Genomic DNA, 15,300 nt, shown 5'->3' with positions numbered 1-15,300 from the left:
GACATAGTGCAATCTCTTGTTCCCAGGAGAGATTTGCAAAGAGCTCTGAGAGCTCGGGGTCAAGCCTTAGTTGTTCTTGTACAGAGGAGTCTATGTTGGAAGGCTTAAGCAGCGACTGTTGTTGGTACTGGATGCGGTCGTCATTTTCATCTTTCGGTAAGTCTTGTGATCTCCGTGTGAGTGAGTCAGGCTTTCCGTTCTCTTTCCCAGGCACTGACTTGATAGCGAATTGGAACTGTGATAGGAATTCGCTCCACCTGACTTGTCGTCTTGAAAGTTGCTTGGTTGTCATGAAATATCGAAGGTTGGCATGGTCAGTGATGACTGTAATCTGGTGGTGTGTGCCTTGGAGTTCGGGTCTCCAGCATTCGAAGCAGCGTACAATAGCCAAAAGTTCTTTGTCATATATCTCGTAATTGCACTCGGCCGGGTCGTACTTTTTGGACATGAAAGCCACTGGGTGTAGCACTCCTTGATCGTCTTCCTGGGAGAGAATACCCGAAGACACAAAATCGGACGCGTCGCATTCGACAAACACTTCTCTTGCGGGGTCGAAGTGTCTGAGGATTGGCGCTGAAGTGAAGCTATTTTTGAGCATATCGAATGCTTCTTGGCAAGATGAAGTCCAGTTCCATTTGACTAGCTTCCGTGTCAGGGCAACAAGTGGTCGTACGATGCGTGAAAATCCCTTGATGAACCGTCTGTAGAAATTTGAGAATCCTAAAAAGGCTTGGACATCTTTGACATTGATAGGGGCCTCCCAGTTGATGAGACAGTTGACTTTCTCTGGGTCCATCCGTACTCCAGTGGTTGAGATGATCATGCCCAGGTATTTGACTTCAGTAGTCTCGAATTCGCATTTCTTGACGTCAAGTTGTAGGCCTGCGGCTTCAAGTGCTTGGAGTACTGATTTGACGTGGAGTCTGTGGGTGGCAAGGTCGTCTGAGTAGATGAGAATGTCGTCGATGTAGGCCGTGCAATATCTATCAAGGAATGGGCGTAAGACTTCGTTAATTCGAGCTTGAAAGGTAGCCGGGGCGTTTGATAGTCCAAAGGCATCACCATGCTCTCGAAGAGACCATATCTTGTGTTGAACGCCGTCATCCATTCCTGACCCTCCTTGATGCGGATTCGATTAAACGCTGCGACGACATCGAGTTTGGTGAAATACTTGGCTTGGCTTAGCTGGGAAAGGGTCTCCTGGATCAACGGTAGGGGGTAACGGTTCTTGATGGTTATCGCGTTAAGAGCTCGGTAGTCCACGCAAAACGAAGGCCCCTCCTGGTTTCTTTGCAAATAACACTGGCGAGGCTGCCGGTGAGGTGCTAGCGCGTATGAAACCCTTATCAAGGTTTTCCTGAAGGAATTTCCGGAGGACGAGAAGTTCGTCTTGTGACATCCCGTACAGAGGTCCATGTGGTGGAGTCGTTCCAGGTTGAAGTTCAATTTCGTGGTCGCAGTCTCGGTGTGGGGAGTTTATCCGCTTCTGATTGGTCGAATGCTTTCAAAAATTCATGGTAGTGTTGGGGTACTTTTGTTGCAGGATCGATCAAAGTCTTGGGTTCGAGGGCTTTGTGAATGTCTTCGAGTGATGCCCTGAAAGGTACATATCGGCTGCCGTTTTCCGGGAAGCTCAGGTTCCTGTGTTTGTTGGTCCTTGGGGTCAAGGGAGGTGATTCCGTCCTGTAGCTGGAGTTCTCGGTTCATCTTGTCCATGTCTGTGAGTGCAGAGTCGAATCGGACCCTTCGGCGTGCTTTAGGTTCTACGAAGGTGGAGGCTTCTGTGATGACTCCAAGTTCAGCCAGCCTTTGTCGATCTCATACAGTGATAGTGAGAATACGTCGACGTCGCGGTTTTGGTCAGCATATGGAATGCGGCTGCGCCGACTCTTCGGGGGATTGATGGGCGTGCCAGTATAGTCGTGGTTGCAGAAATTGACAAAGAGGGAGCTCCAGAAACAGGCAGTTGGTATTGTCCTTTCTCCATGCAGTATTTGCGGCAGTGATCAGAGTTGAAAGTGACCACATTCGTGCTCCAATTGACGATTGGGTTGTGATCTGTCAGCCAGGGTTTTCCGAGTATGACATTGTACTTCCCAAGCTTCGTTACGTAAAATAGCATCTTCTCCCTGTGTCCCTTGATTTCCATGTTGAGTTTCACCACATGAGTGATATCGCCAGCCGAGGAGGGTCTTCCATCGACTACGTTCAGCCGGCGACGGTTTCGTAGTTCATAAAGCGTGAGTTTGTTGGCGTGCGCGAAGGATTCGTCTACAAACCCCTTTCCAGTGGCACCTGAGTCAAGCATTGCTTCGGTTTTAATCAGAGTGGAATTGTCTTCGATTAGGTTACAAGGCAGTAGCAAATGAGCTTGGTTAGTGTCCAGAGAAGAGAGCAGTAGATCGCCCTTTTTCTTGCGTCTCCTGCGGCGACTTCCGTCGGAGACTACACTTTTTCCGTCCTCCATGGTGCGGTGTCGCAATTGAGGAACGATGTTTGCCTGAGCTGCACCAATGGCAGAGTCCATGCGCTGTGCAATAGGCTCTGCGTGCCGCTCTCTGCTTCCGTTTGGGGTCTACGACCAGAGGCGACATCTTTGGCCCCCCAGGTGATGACGCTCAAATCCATTGAATCCCCGCCGTTAGAGGTCGTCGATTGTGGCGTAGTGGAGGGTTGTAAGGTTGCATTGTGACTTGCTGAGTTGTCGGTGTTTTTCTTGAAGTAATTGGCATTGACTTGACGGCATTCGTTATCGCAGATACGGACAAGGTCCATAAATTGACTAATTTCGGTAGGAGTATCTTTGCCCTTAGTGAGAAAGTCTCCAGATAACGTTGTCGTGGAGGGCACGTCGGAGGTGAGCAATGAGCGCCCCACTATCCCAGTCGGTGAGCTTGGCGACGGCATACCATTCGGGGAGGAATGTCGTAAGGGATCTATGGCCTTGTTTCATGTCAAAGATTTTGAGTTGGGCGGTAGCTTTAGCGTCAATATCCCCGAAGGCTGACTGAAGGGTGTTTTTATGGCATTGACATCGTCGAAGAGAACCACCCCATCTTTAATGTTGTAGCGGACTTGGTCATGTGCTTTGCCTTTAAGGCATGAGACGACATATCCCATACGTTGAGGTTCCGAGTTCCACCAATCTTTATTCATTTCGAGCTTCAACTCGAGGTGCTGGAGGAAATTCGGCAGAAGCGTGGGGTCCTCTCCGGTGAAGGCCTCAGGATCAGGGTGTTCTGGTGTGCGGTGTGAAGCTCCTTTGACTGAATGATCTTTATGTACGCTTCATTTTCTGCCATAAGACGGGCGATCATTGCGTCTCCATCACTTTTAGAAATGAGCGTGTTTTCTAGGCGGGTTTGGAGGTCCTCCATTGCCCTATTTGTCGTCGTGGTCGAGGCACGTAGTGAATCGATTACCGCTTGCATACTGTATGCGGCATTGCATACGAGGAAGACTTCTTTCATGAGACCGGCTGGGTTAGCAACAAAGGCATTTCGGAACGTTTCATCGGTATTGCTGGCGTTGAGGAGGGGCAGGGGGCACTCGATCGACGGGTGTGGGGTAGCGGTAGCCATTGGGTTGTTGACGGTGATGGCTATAGTGCAGGTGGCGTTCGACAGTTTCGTTACGTTTTAGTTGACTTTGCGATTGTGATTTGTTGGTTTGTTGGTTTGCTGATTCGTTGATTGGTGAATTTGGTGCGGTGGTGGTGGTTTAGGTGGAAATTTGGTTGCAGGGTGTTTTGGTGAGGTTAGAGGTATCGAAATCAATAGTCACGTCGCGGACAGTGGTCTATTGAGGAAGGGTAGTCGGTAGACAATATGTGACGGTACAAGTGCACGAACAAGGTCGAGTGCGACTTGGGTAAAGTGATTGTCTACAAGAGAGAAAGAGGTTCCTAAGGAAGACTCTGACTTTCGCTATTTACATGAATAAAAGCGGGACCTTTCATAAAGTATGAAAGTCACATGATCGTTCCCTCACAGGCACGCAAGGGGTGAACAACCCCCCCCCCCCCTCTCTCATAGAACAGGTGCGGACGGGGGCGTCGTTTTTTGAACACCGCATAACGCAAGCACGCAGTTTATTAGCAAACAATCTTACTACCCTTGCAAATTACCTACCGAGTACGGAAGAGCCGTCTCTGTGCATATGCAAGTTGGGCCAACGGCTGCCCCCTCGCCACGTAGATTGTTGCCAGGCTGACCAACACAGGCCCCTGAGGGTGCCTTTAATTAGTTGGTCCAGCCCAACTCGGACAGAGTACAGAATGAGCGCAGCCTGCAGGTTGACTGAATCCTTGGTCCCCAAACCGGACTTGAACGAGCCGGGCGAGGCACATCAACCAACCCATGAGCACCTTGACCATGTTGGTAAAGCTACTGCAGGAGAGCCCGGCTTCAAGTGCCGTCCCCAAGGCCCATTGATATATGTAGCGGCAGTTCCAGCAAGTTCTTAGTGGTCCAGGTCCTATACATGGCCTTGACTATCACAAAAAATCAAAGGACGCTCGTGCTCGCATCCATCCCTCAACCCTTCCACCTCTTGCTTCTCTGCAGCGCCCCCTACCCTTGAGCTGTCTACCGTCCCTTCCCCTGCCGCACTCAATGTCATCCGACCCAAGAAAAGGGATGGAGACCATCAAGCACGAGGGCGCAGGGGAGAACACCGCGCAGCCAAACAGCGAGGCAAAAATGAGCCCCCGGCCCAAGCACGGCGTTCGCTTCTGGGGAATCTTCGTGTCGTTGTGCCTGCTCGCCTTCATCTCGGCCCTCGACGTGGCCATCATCACAACGGCACTGCCCACCATCACGGCCGAGGTTGGCGGAGCACGGCAGTACGTGTGGATCGCCAACTCGTTTGTCGCCGCCTCGTGCGTGCTGCAGCCGCTCTTCGGGCAGCTTGCCGATGCCTTCGGCCGCCGCGGCCCGCTCGTGGCCGCCGTCTCCCTCTTTGCCCTCGGCAGCGCCCTCGGCGGCGCCGCCCAGAGCGTCGCCATGCTGCTGGCCGGCCGCACCATCCAGGGCGCCGGCGCCGGCGGCATGTATGTCCTGCTCGACATTGTCTGCTGCGATCTCGTGCCGCTACGAGAGCGCGGCAAGTACCTTGGCTTGCTGTTCTCATGGTCGGGCGTCGCAGCTGCCATTGGGCCCCCCGTTGGCGGCGCTCTGGCCGCGTCCAACTGGCGCTGGATCTTCTACCTCAACCTCCCCTTCTGTGGCCTGTCTTTCGCCGGTCTGCTTCTCTTTATGAGCGTCGGGACCGGCAATGTCGATAATAGTGCCGACTCACGGCGAGGGACCCTGGCGGCCCGGGCCCAGCAACTCGATTATGTCGGCAACCTCATCTTCATCCCCAGCACCGTCTCCTTGCTCATCGGACTCGTCGAGGGCGGTGTCGAGCGCCCGTGGTCGTCATGGCGCATCATCGTGCCGCTGGTGCTCGGTGTCATCGGCTGGCTCGCCTTCCTCGCCCATCAGGTCTTCCTTGCCAGCGTGCCCAGCGTGCCGCCGCGGCTATTTGGCAACCGCACATCAGCCACGGCGCTACTACTGACCTTTACGTCGTCGGTGCTTGTCCAGGCCATCTCTTACTTCTTTCCCGTTTACCTACAGGCCGTCCAAGGCACGACGGTTCAGGAGTCAGGCACCTTCTTCCTGCCCTTTGCCATGGGCTCGCTGGTCTTCGCCATCCTGGGCGGCATCCTGCTCAGCACTCTCGGTGTCTACCGGCCTTTGCATGCCGTCGCGTTTGGTCTTTCAGCCTTGGCCTTCGGTCTGTTCACTCGTCTTGACGCTGTCACGCCCAAGGTCGCCTGGGTCTTGTTCCAGCTCGTCAACAGCGCCGGCGCCGGACTCGTCATGTCCACCCTGCTGCCCGCCGTCATGGCTCCGCTTCCGGAGACAGACGTGGCGGCAGCCGCGGCCACGTATAGCCTCGTCCGCACCTTTGGCTATATCTGGGGCGTCGTTATGCCCGGCGTCATCTTCAATGCCGTTTTCGACAAGAACCTCGATCACATCTCCAATGAGTCGCTCCGGTCTCAGCTACAGGGAGGCGCTGCCTACTCGTTTGCAAGTCAGGCGCATGCACTGTACAATACACCCAACCCCGTCGTTTGGGGCCAGGTCCTCGACGTCTACACACAGAGTCTGAGGGTGATTTGGTGGGTTTGCTTGGGCATCAGCCTCTTTAGCTTCTTCGCCGTCGGCGCGGAGCGCGACGTGGAGCTGAGAAAACAGCTAGACACTGATTATGGCCTCGAAGAGAATAAAGAGGCTGTAGTACCGAGTACCGAGGAGGACGAGAGTAAGAAGAGTAAAGAGGTATCAGCGAGGGCTTAAGAATACTACTCAGCCGGTTATTCAAGATAGATTACATTTACCCTTCTTTTAATAGCTAACTTACCTCGCTGCCGGACAGCTGTGTCCCACACCAGGCATCACGGCTGCAAAGCAGCCTGGATAGCGCCAGTCAATTGAGAATAGTATCCGAACTATATACACCCAAATGAAAGCTCGTTGCCAGTTGTAGGGTGCGGCAGGGTGAAACGCAGCAGCTCCCGTATCAACTACAACTCATGATGCTCTCGAAAAGGTCCCCGTGGCAACTGCTGCCCATTGCGATCCAACATGTACGAACCCTAACAAGTCCACGTCACGTCAATCAAAAAAGTTCATCTTCTGCTGCCAAGGAGACTTTCGACAGCCATCTCAAGAATAGCTCTGAAGCTGGTCAACAGCTGACCAGTCCTCTGTTGTACATGCGGAGTTGCGGACTTATTGCACATGCCGTTGGCTGGCGTCGCAAATTTGCCTCACGGACGGAGACACCAAAAGACTAGCTAAATTAAACGCCCGGGATTCCTGTGCTCGCGTGTCGAGTGTTTATTGGGCCCGTTTGTGCTGTTGGTCTCGACTCATCCACTTATACAGGCGTTGCACACCTGCCCGCTGAACGATATATGCGCACCGCAGGAGCTGTCCGTGTCTTGACACCAGGGAAGAAGAGAAGAGAAGACAGGGGAGTGAGAGAAAACGTTACATGATCTTAGGGGGGGGGTTCTTAAAAGAAACTATCTAATGCAGCGAGTGGCCGCTTCAGTCAACAGTTTCTTGCCATGACCCCGTACCGTAGAATCTGTCACAAAGTACAGGCACGTAGCTTTACCGCAGGGTTGCATTTCAGAAACTGACTCGGATTACTCTACAGTACGTCTCTTTGCTCCTTTCCGCCAGAGCTATAATGAAATTTACATCTGACCAACGGGTCATCAATCCGTAGACCGGCGGGTAGAAAATTCCCGGTAAATGGCATCCTTCCCCATAAAATGGAAGGACACTTGCGGTGAATATATACCTTTTTCGATTTGCATTTGCTCGTCGGCCATAATACATACGTGAACATGAGTAAAGTAAACCAAGCTGTGCCTGACGGCTTAAATTCCATCAACAACTGTGAACATCGTCAAGACAGCTCGCGTTCATTCCTCCAAGCGTATTCTAAGTGCGCCTGCTCTTGGATTTCGGCTCCAGGTTGAATGGAACAGTCTTCAAGTTGTGCCAACACCAACGAAGCCGAGCAGCGTTCCCAGCAGGCCCTTCTCTTCGTCGCCGCAAATCTTTGCGTTGCCGGGCAAGTCACCCATCTGGACGCCCATGTAAGAGAGGTGGGCAAGGTTGACACCCAGCCCCGGGACAGAGTTGTTGCAGTCCTGTAATATCATGATCAGTCTCTCATTCCTTTCTGTATTGAAACGGTACGCCATGGCCACCCCGACGCTCGAGGATTCGATTGGACTTTGCTTACACCTGGTTCCTGGCCCTCGCATTGGAATGTCTCCTGGGGCACCGCTTTCTCCGGCTGCCAAACCTCTCCGGAATGGTGCTGGTAGCCCAATATGCGGGGAGGGATCTGCGGCACGCCGTCGTTGGAGTGCGTGATGCGGACAAAATTGGGTGCCTTCTGGTCGACAAAGTCGGCGTAGGCCTGGTTGCCCGTACGGGGCTGGCCCATGGTAAAGGTCGTCGTTTCGATGCCGGAGCCGTTAAGTGACATGGTTGCAAGGGATGCGAGGGCGCCTCCAAGCGAGTGCCCCGTGACAGTCACCCTCATGCCTGGGTTGGCGGCGAGCTCGCTCTGCACGGTCGAGATGGTTTCGTTGGCGATACTGTTCCACGCAGCCAGGAATCCACCATGTACCTGGGTAGAAAAGAGCTGTCAGCCAAGGTGGGCACATGGAGCTGTTTCGAGCAGCTTCGGAGGTGTTAGGCGTAGAGTCTGGGGCTTCATCTTTGCTGAGACCAAGAATTTGAGGCGGTATGAATAGTTGAGCTGTCTCATATATGTCCGCGGTCCTCTCACCTTGCACCCGTTACATTCCCTCACACCCGGGCTTTGGTAGTCGGTCTGGACAAAGTTTAGGTCGGTGAAGGCGTCTGGTAAGTTCGACGTGCCACGAAGCGCCACAATCATCTCCTTGGCTGCTCCATCTACGGCGATGAAGCCTTCCGTGTTGGTCGCAGCGTCGGACAGCTCCTTCACCAGCTTGATGCCTTGCGGCGGTGCAGCGCAGCTTTTCTGGTACGCGGCGGAGGAAATCTGACTATATCGCACAAACTGGTCGAACCGTTCCTGTGACACTGAGATGACAGGTTCGTTAGCGGAAGGGTTGTAGTGGATGACCGAGTTGGTCATGTCGAGAGATTTGTGGACGATGTACCAGGAGTCTTGGCTCCAGCTGCAAGTCCAGCAAGAAGGACAGTGCCAAACTGGTATAGTTAGTGGTGAACAGAACGAAGGAGAGAGGGTTTGCGGAAAATGGAGCTCATACCGAACCAGCGTTGGAAAGCATCATGAGAAGTGAATGTTTGAGACGGTATAAGAGAGTAGAAAGAAAAGTAAAGTAATAATTGTCACGAAGCTAAACGAGCGAGCGACGTGGTAAGACCGGCATAGTTCCCGGGCCCTTTGCCATTTAAAATACAAACTCGTAAGAACAAGAACAGCCAAAAGGACCTATGACGATAATCGTGACTATTCTCGTATTTTGTGAATAAGATAGGCTGAGGGACAGATGTGACAGGGCGGGGATGAGGTTGAGTGGCAACGAGGCTGTATGTATTAAGCTATGAGTCCTGACCATGGAGCAGCGCCGGAGAATATTGTGAATACTGGGGTGCGGAGACAAGAAAAATGTCACTATCGGATCTCGAATTGTCCGTTTTTTGGCATTACTCATGGCTTGCGCATCGCGTATGGGAAGGGGAGTTGGCAGCAAGACAGCCTCAAGTGGGTGGCTGGGAGCGAATCCATACTGCATAGCCCTGCCAGGCACACTCGTTTCACGGCGGTGAATTAGCATTGACGAAAATTGGAGCAGTACACCAATGTTTCGAGGCTAATGTTGTCTGTGGAAAGCGATTGGTTTGGCTCATACGGCCGTTCCGAGCGGAGAGGGTGTGGTGCGAAGAGCTATTTTCTGATCTTCAAGCTGTCAAACAGCTTTAGCAGTTGCGGGTTTGTAACTTATGACCTGTCATGGCGCTACCGGTGGCCCCATCTGCAACAGCTCGGGGTCCTTTCTTTACAGAGGCAGCCAAGTTAGCCACTCGAGGGAGTTGAAATAAGGGCCTCCTGGATCTCGTGCCCACGCGGATATTGAGCACGGCCTGCAACCACGTACCCCTAAGCCAGGCTTCAAAGAGCGGCTCTATAATCTGGAAGCGCTCCGGAAAAAACCAGTGGTCGGCCGGTTACGCCCTGCTGGTCTTGGTTCTCTCAGCATTTCTATTCAGGAGTCGCTCGGACCCCCGAGGGGGCCACGGGCTCCGCAGCGGCACCTATGCCACGAATAAAGGCGCCAGGGCCTGTTCTTTTCCGTCCGAGTGACGTTGCGCGCGGGCGCCGTCAAGAGAAACATCCAAAGGGCGCTTCTGCGGGCCACTACAGACGAACGACGGCGTGTGGACAGGCCCCTGCCGAGAGCAAGTCGCCGTTGTTAGTCCCCGCGGCCCCTTGTCTCGAGAGGCGAGAGGCGAGACGTGTCAAGCCATAACTCTGGGATCCCGGACCAGTGTTTGAGTCTATTTCGAGCAACTTTAAAAACAAGGGAAACAGTATCTGCGAGCGTATGTCGGCGTGCTCTTGGCGGCGGAGATGGTTGTTCCCAGTAATTGACGACAAGGCGTTCGTCCATTTGAACTTCCTACATCAACAGCTCGCTCTCCCACCCCCTCGTCCCATTGCACTGACCTCGACTTAGCCCAAGACCACCTAGCTATCATGCTTCCTCGCACAATGAGCTTAAGTCTTAATGCCTCCGCTCCCGCCCTCCAGATGCCTGCCTTGATCCACATTCAACAGTCTATTTCCACGCAGCATCCCCGCGGGCGTGCCGCCCTTGTCCCTCAGTAACATGATCTGCTTACCCGAAGTCTTGCGTTTAGGCGGCACAATCTCAAGAAGCGCCGTCTGAACCGATTGCTGAAGGCCGTAACAGGCTTGCCTTGGCTTGGTCTTTCTCTATCCGTAGTCTTCCATGTTCTCCGGTGTCAACTTGCCAACCAAGAATGATCCGCAGCAGGCTTCGTAGAAGGCGAGGCAATGGTGGATAAGCTGCAATCTATCGCACAACAGAGCCTCCCGCAACCACAAGCGACTTTAAAACAGGCGCTCCGTTACGAGCTAAGCAAAACCCACCGGGGCTGGCATTGGCAAGACCCGAGATCTGAGACGCCGGACTCGAAGACTCGACCGATGGGGAGCCCCGTCGGCTTCGTAGAAGATGGGGCCAACGAGTGTATCAAACGCGGATTCCAAAGTTGGCTTGGCTGTCAATTAATGCTCGGTGTTGAAGCTGGCTGTCTCGACTCTCGAGTCGATTACGAGGGTTACGTCCGCGAGAGATGTAACTCTACTACCCTTCGTACAAGGCCGTCTCGTGACGCAAAGCAGTCCCTGGCGTTTCAACTGATTTCTCCGAGGCCTCGAGGCTTCGGACGGCGTTTCCAGGACCAGGGGGGAAGGCAGAGGTAGTAGACCAAATTGTCGGAGCGAGAAGCACGAAATTCCAAGACGAACTACAAAATGAGAGTTGTTTCCCCGACTGAACATCTGCACCTTTTAAAGTGTCAAAAAACGCCTTGGCTCAGCTGACGTCTTCCCTCGTTGCTGCCCACGCCTTCAACTCGTCTTGGGTAGGTACATCGAAATGCCCTTTCATGACCTCGTGGGCCTCGTCGACTCGACGACCAGCATCTTGAATCAATCCTGTCCCTTTATTTCTCTGCGGTGCCAGAGCTGAATTTTGTCGTGACCACCATAGTGCAGGCTTCCGACGCCCATTCATTGCGATTGCGCAAACCCGATAGCCCGTTAGTTTCACTCAGTTGGGGCTCCCTCTTCGCTGTTTTGAACAAAACCACATATGCCTTTGCAGTATATTTTCCTTCCACCCTGGCTCCAGTCATGCCACTATTGGTACATAAAAAAACGGCCCTCTCTGCTATCCGGCGTCGAGACTGTTCCAGTTCGAGTAGGTTATCCCATGCCGAAGATACGTTTACACCAGTCGCAGCGGAGCGCTTAGCCCATGACCATGCCCTTCATGCCGGACAAGTCTCCTTCCTTGGCGGCGATTTCGAAGTAGCCGTAGATGATGCTGCCAATCGGTTAGCGACAGTCAACATGGATCGAAGATCAAGGGGACGAGGCGGAAATGACTCACGTTACAGCGAGGAGAGTACCAGTGCCGGAGCCAAGAGCGCCCATAAGATCACTCGCGACGGAGAGCGCACCAATGCAGGCGCCGCCAAAGGCAGCAGCCGTGGGGATGATGCGCTTGAGCTCCTTGTACATGCTCTGGTCACGATGGCCGGCCATGACGAGTCCCTGGTCCTTGAGCTGCTTGGCCACATCGCGGGGGCTGGATCCGGACACCTCGATCCATGTCTTGGAGAAGAGCGCGCAGGCGCCGAGCATGTAGACGATGTAGGCAGCCGTGTGGATGGGGTCGAGGAGGGCATCCTTGAAGTTGAGCGGGGGCGACATGTAGTAGACGAGGCCGGAGATGGCGTGCAGCTGCGAAGAGCCGTCCTTGGCCTCCCAGACACCGAAGAGGCGGACGAGGAGGTTGTCGGAGAAGCGCGAGTACAGCATCTGGCTGATGAGGAAGACATTGGACGAGAGGGCAGACTGCAGCATGATGGGCATGTTGGACGTGTAGAAGAGGCGCACAGGGTACGAGCCGCGGGCGCCGCGCTGGCGCGACGACTTGACGGGGATCTCGACGCGGAAGCCCTGGAGGTAGATGACGGCGACGAAGACGGCAATGGTGGCGAGCAGATTCATGATGTTGGGCAGGTTCTGCCTGTAAAAGGCCTCCTGCAGAGCGCGCTGCTTGTTGGGCCACGTCATGAGCAGGTGGAAGAGGGCGATGACGGCACCCTCAAACTCGGGGCCGCGGCCGGTGTTGATGGTGGTCGGGGAAAAGGCCTTCCACATGATGGACTCGCAGATGTTTGTGGCGATGAAGAGGGAGATGCCGCTGCCGAGGCCATAGCCCTTTTGCAGGAGTTCGTCGAGCAGAATGACAATCATGCCGGCAACAACGAGCTGCAGGATGAGGAGGAAGACGATGCCGGCGCCGAGATCCGAAGGGGGGCCGTAGAGGCCGGTGAAAACGTAGACGGTAGCGGTGCCGGCTGAGAGGATAAAGGCGAACAGCTTCTGGGCCGTTTGGTAGAGCTCGCGGTCCGACTTGAGGTCGAGGTTCACATCGATCATATGGGTGCCGGCGAGAAGCTGGAAGACCATGCCCGAGGAGATGATGGGGGTGATGCCAAGCTCCATGAGGGTGCCGCGATTACTCGCAATCACCATTCGCAGCCAGTAGAGGGGATCTGAGTTGTCGGACGAGACGATGCCGTAGAGGGGCATCTGGCTCATGACGAGGAAGATGAGAAGCGTCAGGGCCGTCCACATCATCTTTTGGTTGAAGGGGATCTTGGTCTCCGGCTGCTGAACCTCGGGGAGGAACGGCACGAACGGCTTGACCAGGTCAAGAAATCGCACTGCAGCAGCATGGCGCACGTCAGCAGCAAGTCCTCAGAAGCCGGCGAGGCGCGCAGTCAACGCCGCCGCGCCTCGCCAACGGCTGGTCGGCAGGCCCATGAAGCGCGCCCGAGGGGAGCAACTCACAGGAGCTCATCTTGGCGGTGGTCAGCGGAAAGACAGGGGAGACAAAAGAATGGAGCTCAATTCATCCAGAGAAGGACGGAAACAAGGGGAGAAGGAGGTCGAGCTGTGGTGGGCTCGGGAGGCGAGGTTGGGAGGAGAAGGAGGAGGGGGGGGGGAGGAAGAAGGCCGATGGGAGGAAGCCAGTTTAGGGAGAGAGGTTGGCGGCGATCTGGCTTCTATGGTTGGCGTGGCGCGGAAATGTAGATGTGTCCAGTCCAAAAATTGCCCGCTGGCCTTGGCCACGTGACCAGCCCATGGGAAGCGGATCGCTGGCCTGTAGCTAGGCCTACGCCTTCTGTCAGCCCCTGTCGGTGGGGCAATACTTCAAATGCTTCATACTGTGATAAGATAAGGAGGGAAGGGCTCTGCAAAATTGAATAAATAATTCCCGCCGCTTCTCCAGAGCAACAAATCTTCAGCCTCCGCATCCCGATGCGATCCCGATGCGGCCGCCGCAAAGCATCGCGCCATCATAGCAGGCCGTCCATTCGAGACGTGCATGCTCCGTCAACTAGAGCCCCTGCTCCGCCGCAATGCCGCTACAATGGCCACCCGCAGAGCTCCCGCCGAACCGTTGCTGGTCGTCCTCGGGTCGACGGGGACGGGCAAGTCAGAGGTGGGTGGCTGGTTTCTAGTCCTTGACCGGCCTTTTTGAATGACACGAGGTACAGCTAGCCGTCGAACTGGCCACTCGGTTTCGAGGCGAAATCATAAACTCGGATGCCATGCAGCTCTACAATGGCCTGCCCGTCATCACCAACAAAATATCCCTACCGGAGCAGCGCGGCATCCCGCACCATCTGCTCGGCCACATCTCCCTCGCCGAGCCGCCCTGGGACGTTGAGGATTTCAAGCGGGAGACGACCAAGGTCATGGCCGAGATCCGCGCGCGCGGCAACCTGCCCATCCTCGTCGGCGGAACCCATTACTATGTCGACTCGCTGCTCTTCACCGACGTCATCCTCGACGACATTGCGCTTGACCGCAAAGAGTCCTTTGCTATCCTCGACGAGCCCACAGATGTCCTGCTCGAGGAGCTGAGGCGATGCGACCCCGTCATGGCTAACCGTTGGCACCCCAACGACAGGCGCAAGATCCTCCGCTCCCTCGAGATCTACCTGCACACCGGGAAGCCCGCTTCGCAACTCTACGCAGAGCAGCAGGATCGCAAGGCTGCGGCCGTCGCCGCCCAGCCCTGGGAAAAGCTCCTGTTCTGGGTGTACACAGACCGCGAGATTCTGTGCGAGCGGCTGAACCAGCGCCTAGACAAGATGCTTCGCGCCGGTCTTCTGGACGAGGTCAAAGAGCTGTTCCGTCTCAAGCGTGACAAGGCAGCCAAAGGAGAGCTCGTGGATATGTCCAAGGGTATCTGGCAGTCCATCGGCTACCGGCAGTTTGAGCCGTACCTCGAAGCTCTCGACGAGGGAAAGGACGCGGCCGCCCTCGAGCAGCTCAAGGCGGACGCCCTCGAGGACGTCAAGACCGCCACGCGGCGCTACGCGAACTACCAGACACGGTGGACCCGGCTCAAGCAGATGCGCCGCCTCCGGGAGCACGGCCCGGAAGCACTGCAAAGCCTCTACCTGCTCGACAGCACCGACGTGTCTCGCTTCGAGCCCGCCGTCGTCGAGCCCGCCGCAAGGCTTACCGAGCAGTTTCTGCACGGCGAGTCTCTTCCGCCGGCCACGGAGCTGTCGCTGCGCGCGGCCGAGGTCCTCACCAGCCTCGGCGACCCCCCGTCCGCAGAGACGCCGCACAGGCGGGCCTGCGATGTCTGCCAGACGGTGGTGTTGACGGAGCAGGCGTGGGCGAGGCACGTCAAGGGCGCGGCCCATCGGAGGGCGATCAAGAAGAGGAAGAAGCTGGCGCTCGTGCCGTACGAGCCCCCCGGAGGACCGGCCGAGGCAGGTAGCTCGTCGCCGCCGTCGAGCCCCAACATAGCGTCTTTATTTTGAGCTTCGGTAGTGGCCCGTGACCATGTATGGCCGGCGCCCTTCTATCCAAATCTATCAACCCATCTTGCAAGACAACTCGGCCCAAATGGGTACAGCCCCG

The 15,300-nt window shown here is 55.2% G+C and overlaps 4 protein-coding genes across 4 annotated transcripts; 2 read left to right on the top strand and 2 right to left on the bottom strand.

The window, feature by feature from the left end:
- Window positions 1-4,613: 4,613 nt before the first annotated feature.
- Window positions 4,614-6,350, top strand: HRG_00503 (major facilitator superfamily domain-containing protein; the record flags this gene model as incomplete). The annotated part of the gene is made up of 5 exons (XM_044858974.1): window positions 4,614-5,276; window positions 5,328-5,435; window positions 5,487-5,727; window positions 5,770-6,164; window positions 6,225-6,350. The coding sequence occupies 5 exons, from the start codon at window positions 4,614-4,616 to the stop codon at window positions 6,348-6,350; spliced, it is 1,533 nt and encodes a 510-aa protein (XP_044725374.1).
- Window positions 6,351-7,558: 1,208 nt separating this feature from the next.
- Window positions 7,559-8,703, bottom strand: HRG_00502 (lipase (class 3) domain-containing protein; the record flags this gene model as incomplete). Its single annotated transcript, XM_044858973.1, has 3 exons — window positions 7,559-7,720; window positions 7,816-8,208; window positions 8,371-8,703. 3 exons carry the CDS (start codon window positions 8,701-8,703, stop codon window positions 7,559-7,561), a joined length of 888 nt encoding a protein of 295 aa, XP_044725373.1.
- A 2,889-nt stretch (window positions 8,704-11,592) lies between these two features.
- Window positions 11,593-13,216, bottom strand: HRG_00501 (secY translocase domain-containing protein; the record flags this gene model as incomplete). Its single annotated transcript, XM_044858972.1, has 3 exons — window positions 11,593-11,668; window positions 11,735-13,079; window positions 13,207-13,216. 3 exons carry the CDS (start codon window positions 13,214-13,216, stop codon window positions 11,593-11,595), a joined length of 1,431 nt encoding a protein of 476 aa, XP_044725372.1.
- Window positions 13,217-13,789: 573 nt separating this feature from the next.
- Window positions 13,790-15,200, top strand: HRG_00500 (IPP transferase domain-containing protein; the record flags this gene model as incomplete). The annotated part of the gene is made up of 2 exons (XM_044858971.1): window positions 13,790-13,861; window positions 13,917-15,200. The coding sequence occupies 2 exons, from the start codon at window positions 13,790-13,792 to the stop codon at window positions 15,198-15,200; spliced, it is 1,356 nt and encodes a 451-aa protein (XP_044725371.1).
- Window positions 15,201-15,300: the final 100 nt, after the last annotated feature.

Source organism: Hirsutella rhossiliensis (assembly GCF_020360975.1).
Source record: "Hirsutella rhossiliensis strain HR02 chromosome Unknown scaffold00001, whole genome shotgun sequence".
Classification (NCBI taxonomy): domain Eukaryota; kingdom Fungi; phylum Ascomycota; class Sordariomycetes; order Hypocreales; family Ophiocordycipitaceae; genus Hirsutella; species Hirsutella rhossiliensis.
The sequence above is the reverse complement of the archived record's forward strand: the minus strand, read 5'-3'. Positions and strand labels throughout refer to the sequence as shown.